Source organism: Prunus avium, chromosome 1 (genome assembly GCF_965620075.1).
Source record: "Prunus avium chromosome 1, drPruAviu1.hap1.1, whole genome shotgun sequence".
Classification (NCBI taxonomy): domain Eukaryota; kingdom Viridiplantae; phylum Streptophyta; class Magnoliopsida; order Rosales; family Rosaceae; genus Prunus; species Prunus avium.
In genome coordinates, this window is record NC_142284.1 from 59,257,109 (window position 1) to 59,267,008 (window position 9,900).

Below are 9,900 nucleotides of genomic sequence, written 5' to 3' on the forward strand. Positions count from 1 at the left end.
TAGTTTGTTCAGCAATTTTGGATATGCATTGTTAGCTTTTGACAAAACAAAAGCTACTTTGTTTTTTTTTGTTTTTTTTTTCCAAACGCTAGGGAGATTGCATTTTTAAATTACGTCATAAGCGCAGTACAAATACAAAAACCACAATCAAGGGGTTTAAATGGGTAAAATGAGATTTGACCAAAATTTCAGGGTTACTATAGTTAAAAAGCCTTATATTAATAATACGAGTATTGAAAACTTATGGTGGATAATTGTTGCTTGTGATGATATTTTTTCTATGAATCATGAATATATCATTTCATTGCTGCAATTATTTTTTACATGAAAAATAATTTGAGAATTTTTACAAGTCAACTCCCTGTAAGAAAATTCATGAATCCGTCGCTGTTCATACACCTCTTTACAGCCCACTAACCATACATTCATCTTTTCTTCAATTTAATTAACCAACTATACCCATCATCTAACAAAATAACTCGAATAACTATTCCCTTCAATCCATCAGTCCTGCACATCTTTCCAAGAAAATTTAGATTCCCCCCCCCCCCCCCCCCCCCCCCCCCCTCTCCTCCTTTTTGTTTATTAAAAAATATATTTCATTTTATATGTCATATTATTTTATTTTACAATATTTATTTATTTTAACATATGAAGCCTTCATATTTAATGGCAAATTGATGAAATGTTGAGAATTTGGATGGCGGGAGGAAATTGAGAATAAAATTTAGTTCGAGTCCTTAATTTTCTAAAAAAATAAAAAGTTCAGTGAGTAAATTGATAATTAGGTACAGGTTTAGGAGGTAATTCGGTGAATTACCCAAGAATTGATCCAAGGATTATAAAAGAAATAAAAGTTATGTGGAATCTTGAGATATGTAGGCATATGAGGAGGAAAAGTTTAGGGTTTAGGGGAAAAAAGAGAATAAATAACAAAGACTGTGGGCAACACTCAATGAAGGCCACAATAATGTTATCTTCTAAACCCTTGACGTTCCATCCTTGTGAGTCTTAAAGGAAAATTCCATAGAGTGGGGAGGAGGAAGAAGCGTCACTGCCCCTCCTCCCCCTCCTCTCTTCTCATCTTTTCCTTTTAGGTTAGTGAATAAGTTCACTGGGGCGTTTTGAATAAAAAGCCTCTTGTGGTGATTTCTTCTAAGTCATGGTTAGATTGAAGTTCCCCATCACCCATTTTAGTCTATGTTTTCAATCAAATCTTACTCCCAAAACCCACTCCCTAACGCCTCTCATGTTCTTTAAATTTGATTTTACATCGTCTTTGACGGAGGTTGCTGCAAATCACCCAATTGTTCTTTGGCAAAGTTGTTTTCATTTATTTGTTCACTCTTATGCACAGGTAGATTGCTGAAAATCATATTTTTTTTCCCAGATATGTTACGAGTGCGGTGGTTGGTGTGGCCGCAATGGCGTTTCTTCAGGTGGTGGTAGGGTTCGTTTAGGCTCATGAGTTGATTTAGGGTTTTGGTTATGTTGGGTTTGTGGGCTTATGGCTAATTATGGTGATGTGAGCTAGTAGTTTTAGTGCAGCTTTTATCTGCGTTAGTTTTGCTTTTAGCATGTTAGTTTGTTGCCCTCTTGGGATTGGTATTTTAGATGTCTTGTTGATGTCTTTGATTGTACCGTTAAAATTTATATAATGAAGTTTCTATTTGTTAAAAAAATAAAAAATAAAAAAGAAGGAAAAGGTCCCTTAGGTCTACCAAGGGTTTATGTGGGTCAGTGCTTGGGTTAGTATTTATATGGGTATTATGGGGATAAAGGATGGTGGGAAAAGAAAAATATTATTTGAAATTCAACATGATAAGTTTAAGAGACGCCGACATATGTATGGAATTTGTAATTCAAATGATTAAAAGCAGTTATCCTACATTCGAAGTCGTGTGTCATAATTGTTCAATAACAGATATATATTAACTCTTTTTTTTTTTTAAAGCCAACATAATGCGCACACACAAGAAGTTTAGCCCCAACGTATTGGTTAATTGGTTAATGGTTAAATGTCCATTCAGAATCGGCACCGAATGTCTGTTTTCTCATGCCGATAAGAGTTAGGATATAGAGAGAGTGATGTCTTGAAGCCAAATGCCAAAAAATTAGGTGCAAAGTATCATGGCTTTTCCCTAGCTTTCTAGAAGCACTAGAGCTAGAAGCAAGTTCCATATTTAGGAAAGTAAATTGTAAAATAAAATGTACCCAATAAGAAAACAAATTTTTTTAAAAAAAATATCCACAAGCACACAAGCACAAGTCGACCCCATTGCTCCATGGATTGATGAGAAGGGACAGGAGGTGGTTGCCCTTTCTAACGTCACCTCATGCACCAACCTCTACCAACCCTGCATACAATCTCTCTCTCTCTCTCTCTCTCTCTCTCTCTCATAGTCAAGACTCATGTGCATGTTCTTCAATTTAATTCGAAGCTGGTAGAGTCTATCCTTTTGTGGTTCTTATCATATTGTTGCTTTTCCCACATCGACGCCCACATGAATGGGTAGGTACGCTCTCCTCTTTGTTTTACGGGTTCATTGTACTTTACACACAATCATGGTTTTAGGGCATCTAATAATTCGGTCTTTACCTTTTAAAGCTGGCAAAATATTTTCAACCTTAATTTTCTGTCTATAAAATTATTGCGTTGATTAGCTTTTGATGTAGCACTTGATAACCTAATTTACCTGATTATCGAAGTTACGTACGAACCTCTAAAGAGAAATAGAAAATAGGGTTATGCGGCTGCCTCTCGTTTGGTTTCGTATACAACTCTAGCTAGCTTGGTTGCAAACGGAAAAGTCAAACATATAGGCACGAGGAATGAAAGGCTGGATTTCACTTTAATTTCAAGTTTTTTTATTTAAAATTTAAAATTTAGATAGTGATTTCGATTGACTTCTCAAATTGAAAATTCATAGATAGAACACAACGCGTCGTTTTAGATCAACAAATTTATCACTTTCTTTCATTTGTTCCTTTTCTTTCTTCCATTTATAATCTTCACTTTCTTTGTATTCCTCCAGTTAATTTTATACTTTGTTCTATCCAATCGATATTGAGAGAAGTCGTTTCTAACAGGACATTGAATACAAGAATAACTGCTCTAAACTACTTGAGCTACAAGCTCCCTTACTTTATACTCTTATTTTTATAATACAAGTATAGTTAGGGGGACTTATTTCTTGCTTCTCCTTTACAATAGGCCTTTACCATTCGAACCAAATGAAATGTATTCTTATTCTTTACTCATTAGCCTATGAAAATATACTTTAATAAGAAGAACAAAATTATGTACATGCACCCCATCCTCTCTCTAATTTACTTATATGTCAATACCAAAAGCTTTAGAAGAAAAAAAAAAAGAAAAAAAAAAGAAGCAATGGTGGATGATGATGGATGATGGATGATGGATGATTTACTTATATGCCAGATAACCAAGTAGCCAATAAACCCCTTACCTTTTAAAAAGGCATCAATTTTGGCTGGCTTAAATCTAAATTCTCAATATTCCCATTAATCCAGGAATCTCATACCTCACTGGATGGCCACATGCATAACCTTCTTCTTCTCTCTTTTCTTCTGACTCACCCCACCACCACCACCAAACCCTTAACTAACCAACTGTTTTTATTTCTTTTTTTCCCCATTACTATATTCTTATCTTATTAATTTTTAATTAGAGATCGGTTACCTACCTTCCAAACATGTCACATGTACATCCTTTTTTCTATTTTTTTTTTTAATTGGATGTCACATGTGCATCTTCCTTCTCCTTTTTCCCTTCTCTATCTTCATATGATATATTTGATTTCATTATCACTCTATTATGCTTTCTGATAACTAAAATATCCTCATCACCACCACCACCAGGACCCACTCTCTTATTGAAACTTTTGGGTAAATGCTGTATATAGTACATGTAATCCTTCTAAAAATTGGCATGCTAATATTGCTTTTGAAAAGTGAAAATATATAAATACAAACGACGTACTAGTGTAGTGGTTTGGAGGAAATGTTCCTCAAGGAAAGGCTATGAGTTCGAGTCTTAGCATCCACGTAATATATGTGAGTTTAGCATGTTATCGCCTCTTTCGATAGAAAAAGGTCCTCGGAAAACTGAAAAATACAAAACGCAAAATCTTATTATTGGAGTAGTCCTCCTTTCATGAGCTAATTTTTCTATTAGAGATCATTTTAATTACTGCTTCCATTTCTATTGGTCATTGTTATAATTTGCAGGCTGAAGCTTTAACATTACCCAATACTTTAATTTGGGCTTCTAGTCTTATCTCAGCTGGAAATTGACTGTGATTATAAAGTATTCATCCATATTCTTGATCACTCATCTCCTTCGAGCTTCGACTATCAGAACAATTATTCAACATCTATGGCAGCTATACTTCTGGATTTTCGTCAAGTTTCGTTAAATCATGCTTATAGGGAAACAAATTAAGTAGTTGATACCTTGGCTAAACGAGATCATGCATCTTCAGATACTTGTGTTTGGTTTGAAAAAACTATATATTACGATTGAGGGATCCTGAAATAAATTTATTTAAATAATATTTTTGTAGGGTTGACCCCGTTCCTATTTTAAAAATCCGAAGCATTTATGTTTTAGGTATTCTCTCAATCATCGTTGTAAAAATAATTTTAATATAAATGATCTAATTACACAATTAAATGGGTGTTATTTTAGTTTTTCTTTTCTTTTCTTGTAACACCTTAGTTCATCTATTTTAGATTAATCTACATAAAAATAAATCTTATGTCTAGCATTAGGTTAGGGACATGTTTCCATCGTTGAGATAGATTTTCCCATGGAAGCCTTTTCCCCCCACAGATTATGCCCCCACCCAAATCAATATAAACTCAATCCTACCAGCTTCAATCTCACACAATCAAACTGTATATAATTGTTTAATGAGTTGGTGTTTCTAGGTGGAGAGATATCCGCCATTCCTGAGACAAGATTCCATATATACACGTGGTTTATATTAAATCATACTAATAATTTATATTTTCTTCATTAGTGGTTGGTAGGTCTAACCATTCCCATTCCCATTCCCTTTCCTATGGTATAATCTTGGACTGTCCCAAGGTTCTAGAACCAGATGTTTTTATAATTCAGAGTTTAATTAAACTATGGGAAGCCTTGCTATTTTTTTCCAGTCAGATTTAGACCTTCAAAGGCTAAGAAAATGAAATGAAGGAAATTGAAAAGGACACTCTTAAAAACTTTAGGTACAATTTAATATTATTATAGCAATTTTAAAAAATATAAAAAAATCATGCTAGGTACTAGCTAGGAACAACATGTTTAGTTTGCGGGACAAGTCATAGTTGTGAAAGTAGATTGGAGGAGGATGCATTTGAATCCAAGACAGCCAAAAAATCCGAACTGTTTATTCTATTGATTTTAAAAAAATTAAATTAAATTAAATCCAGCACTGTTGTATGATAATTTATTCCTAATCAGACCTCCATTATCATGGCCTGTCCACACACACCAACAATTTGATGGCATAGCAACTAGTGGTCTTAGTGAACGGTCAATGTTTAAAGAAGTAAATGCTTAAATTTTGTTTGCAACAGATTTTATATGAGTGATTTTGGATTGGCCAAAATCATTTTTGGGAAGAAGCACTTCCTACGTGCTTCTCCAGAAAATCACTTAAAGTGATTATATGGAGAAGTGTTGGAAAAAAAAAATTATATGGAGAAGTGATTATCCATAAAAATCATTATTGTCCTATCCAGAATCACTCCCAAACTAGCGTAAAGTTTTCACATGTCAGTTGCATCACTCGTTGAAAGATCAAGCTGTTGTTTACAAGTTTTCTGTCGAAGAAATTCTACTTTGTTTCTTTTAAATTTTATTTTTCAAAGATAAAAATTCAATCTGAATTGATTAAGGCAAACCTCTATGTCTTTACAGGAGTGTGTATTTTGAAAGCGAATATCATCAACTTGTCATATATTTGTCTCCACTTGATTGGAGGATGTCTCAAATTTCATTCATGTGAACGGTGAAAATGGTATATATTTATGATGAGTTCGATATCTAATTAGTTATAATCATATTGTGATGATGTAAATTGATATAAGTGTATTCGTCGGTTATAAAAGTACAAATAATTCATTATTTGTAAGCAACCAAGAATTGTTCCTTCTCGACGGCAAAAATATTTATACTTACATGCACATCATAGGAATAGGGCTACAAAACGAGGAAAAAAAAACACTAAGAAAAATCACGTTTAGATACTTATCCAGTTAGGCTTTTAACAGAACACTTCTCATATTCTAATCGTTTGAATAAAAATTCAATGCCTAAATTAATAGAAGAAAGTCAATCAATCAACCTCCTCATAATAATAATAATAATAATAATAATGTAATTAATATTAATAGAAGTCTTAGAACATGTGAGCATATGCCACATGTCTATCTCTCCATGTGTATATTGCAACGTGACTGTGCAGTGCAATTATGTCATCCTAAATATATAGTTTTATGCAAGACGGTAGATGCCAAGCGAGTTAGGTGGGTGTAATCATCCCAACAAATAAATCATCACTTGATAAAATAAATAAATAAATCATCACTCATGCTCCGGTGGATGGTAGGTTTTTGAGAATATGGTACACCAAATAATTCAAGTCAAAGAAAACAAGATACGGAAAAAAGAATATGGTATCACCATTGCTAATCTTTACCTAAATCTACCCAAAATTGGTTACATAAATGTCAGGTTGATCCATATATACCAGAGAAGAAAGTTCGTCTGGTCATTTATTCTAGCAAGTAGGGATTGGATTGATTGATTGACAAGCTTATATTCCTAATTGAATGCAGATGCCGAAGTCGTCGGGTTGGTGCTAGAACAAATTTGATCGGACTATGATATAGTGTCACGTAATGTTATTAGTCGACTTATATTATTAAAATTGTATCTTAATAAATAAATTCGTTAATCACTGCGTGTTATTGATAATTTCATGTAGCATTGTTATGGTCAAATACAGAATTTCTCGACAAGTTTATTTTTTAACAAAACTGCCCTTATTATGTCCCACAGAAATTGACACTCCTCCAACTGTCTCTGATTGATGTTATGGAAGTCAAGCACCCGAATAATGCCGGTTGCCAAACACAAATTACAGCTCACTAGAGAGAGAGAGAGAGAGAGAGTTCGGCCGAAATTATCCATAAGTTGTGTGCATCAAATGCACATGTAGGATCTTTGCACATGCGACAAGTTTTAAATATAGCCAAAACCTCATCAGCTTTAGCGACCCTACATCTCAAATTTCAAATGAAATATTTGAGTGAACTCATCAAATCTCTAATTTCAATGATAAATTGTACAAAGACAAAATTCAAAACGGAAAAAGTGAAATCAGCAGCAAATAATTATTAAATAGTACTAAAATACGATCACCTAATTCAACTGATTCACATGTTATAATATGAATGGTCAATTCGCATGTTCTAATAATATGAATAGACGATGGTATTTCATTATAATATACTTGTTCCATAATAACACTATAATTACTCGTACAACAAGAGTTACATCCAGAAAGTAATGGATTCAAGTGAAGGTGACAACAACTATACCAAATCTATAAGATTTATCAAAAGAAAAAAAGAATTTAACCCCCAAAAGAGAAAAAACCATGCTATGAATTCAAAGGTCTGTGAAATCTGTAGAACCCATTTGTGCACTGACAATTCCTACAAGCCTCACTGCTCTGAAATCCAACCTGACAACACAAACACACCGCCTGAGTCACCACCGCCTTCTGGACTGTCCCAAAAACCTGGTAATTATTCTGCTGCAGTCTTGACTCGGCCGAGTTCCCTGACGAAGCCCGAGTTGGCTCGGACTGGAAGGGCTCCAGCCCAATTGAAAGATCCAAGTTGAGGTCACTACACTTGTACATATAATGATCTTGCAATTTCTGCTGCTGATGTTGTTGTTGTTGGTCTTCCTCTGTGGTGGTCCCACTGCTGGCCTCTTCTATGTTGTCCTCTTCCATCTTGGGCTTGAACAATACAAAATTGTTGTTATTGTTGTTGTTGTTGTTGGAGGAGGTTGTGTTGATGGTTTTGTGATTCAATATGGAATTTTTGTTGGTGGTTTTATCAACGACGGCGGATGGCGGAGAAATGTTTCTGAAATCTAAGCGAGAAGCGGGTGTCGTGGCCGCGGCGGCGGCTGTTGTGGTGTCGTTGAGCGGACGGTGGGTTTGAGGGTCGAGGCCGCGGCTGATGAGCTTCCGCTTGATGTGTGTGTTCCAGTAGTTTTTTATTTCGTTGTCGGTTCTTCCCGGCAATCGCCCCGCAATCAATGACCACCTAAAAACAACAAACCAAATTACAATTAATAAGAATGACAATTGAATTTTCCAACGATCATTTCGTCTAGTAAGAAAAGTCTGAGCTCAAATATCATGAACGAAACCAATAAGAATGATCACTGAATTTCAATGATTCAATGATTATTTCGTCTCGTATTTTGTTGAAGGAGGTACTGAATTCAAATCTCATGACGAAATTTCGTAGTTGTTTAAAAGAAAAGTAGTTAAGATTGACAAAGTGATTTCCTAACAATAATTTTCCCAGCAACAAACCAACCAACAAAGAAAAGTGGGCCATGAATAAGATTACATACTTGTTTCCAAGTAAGCTATGAAGCTTGATGATGAGCTCATCTTCTTCTTCTGTGAAATTTCCACGCTTGAGGTCAGGGCGAAGGTAGTTTATCCATCTCAGCCTGCAGCTCTTTCCGCACCTAAGCAACCCTATAGGCATTAATTCGACACAAAAATAAGTACAAATTCAATTAGTTTAAGCAAAAGTAAATCATGGGTTATAATTAAGTACATATGAAACAGTATTATATATATAGATAATTGAATTTAAAGATTTGAAAATATATATATATATATATATATATATATACCTGCGGCTTTGGGGAGGGAGCGCCAGCAGCCTTCGCCATGGACGCGGATGTAATCGATGAGGCGCTGGTCTTCTTCTTTGGTCCAAGCGCCTTTGTTGGTGTGAGCTTTCTCACAGCAAGGTGACCTCCCCATCAAATTTTTTGTTCTTGTTCTTGTTCTTGTTGTTGCTGCTTAATTTTTGTAATGATTAATTAAGAAATCAGATTGAACAGAAGAGAACAGAACTGCAATAAGTAGATATAGGAAGAGAGAGATTGTGGTATATGTAGCAAACAGTGAGTTGTTATATGGATAAGTAGGACTGGTTTTTTTGTGGTGTTTTGTCTGTACCGGTTTTGAAAGAGCTGAAAAGGATAAGAAGAGAAAGACCAGTACAATTCAGAACAGAGAAAGAGAAAGAGAGTTTTGGTCTTGTTGAAATTTTGGGAAGAAAGAGATTTATATGTAGAAAGGGTGGGGATGATGAGAGAGAGAGAGAGAGAGAGAGAGAGAGAGAGAGATTTATGAGGAGAGTTGAGGTGGGGAGGGAAGGATTTGACCGAGTTGGTGAAAATGACGAGTGGTTAGTGGTTACAGATAGGGCTGGATTTTGGTAGGTAGCTCTACTTTTACGTCACATTCGGCCCCTTTGTGGGCTCTCTTTTTCTCTCTCTCTCTAATGTCTGGATTCAAAAATCAGACTTACTTTTTTTGTTTGGTGTAAGAGTTCCGTTATTAACATTCGCTTTTGCGTGTGTGAGTGACTGTAATTGTAAATTAGGTCGTGATTGTATCATAAAATCTATTCTAATTAGACGCGTGCTCGAACGATTGTTTAAGCTTTCTATCTTGGTAAGAGAAGGAACAAAAGGAAACTATGGGAATACTAAATCAACGTCCAAACTCCAAGTAGGAAACTATCTCATTCGTCATTTCC

The 9,900-nt window shown here is 35.0% G+C and overlaps 1 protein-coding gene and 1 long non-coding RNA gene across 2 annotated transcripts; one reads left to right on the top strand and one right to left on the bottom strand.

Annotated features, from left to right (window-relative positions):
• The first annotated feature begins 2,290 nt into the window (after positions 1–2,290).
• On the top strand, positions 2,291–4,585 carry LOC148298098 (uncharacterized). Its single transcript, XR_015836039.1, has 2 exons — positions 2,291–2,512; positions 4,252–4,585. It is a non-coding gene; the product is annotated as an uncharacterized LOC148298098 (long non-coding RNA).
• A 2,925-nt stretch (positions 4,586–7,510) lies between these two features.
• LOC110745399 (transcription repressor MYB6) lies at positions 7,511–9,267 on the bottom strand. The gene is made up of 3 exons (XM_021945485.2): positions 8,984–9,267; positions 8,693–8,822; positions 7,511–8,376 (listed from the first exon to the last, which is right to left on the bottom strand). Exons 1-3 carry the CDS (start codon positions 9,114–9,116, stop codon positions 7,698–7,700), a joined length of 942 nt encoding a protein of 313 aa, XP_021801177.2. The 5' UTR covers positions 9,117–9,267; the 3' UTR covers positions 7,511–7,697.
• Between the last annotated feature and the right edge of the window lie 633 nt (positions 9,268–9,900).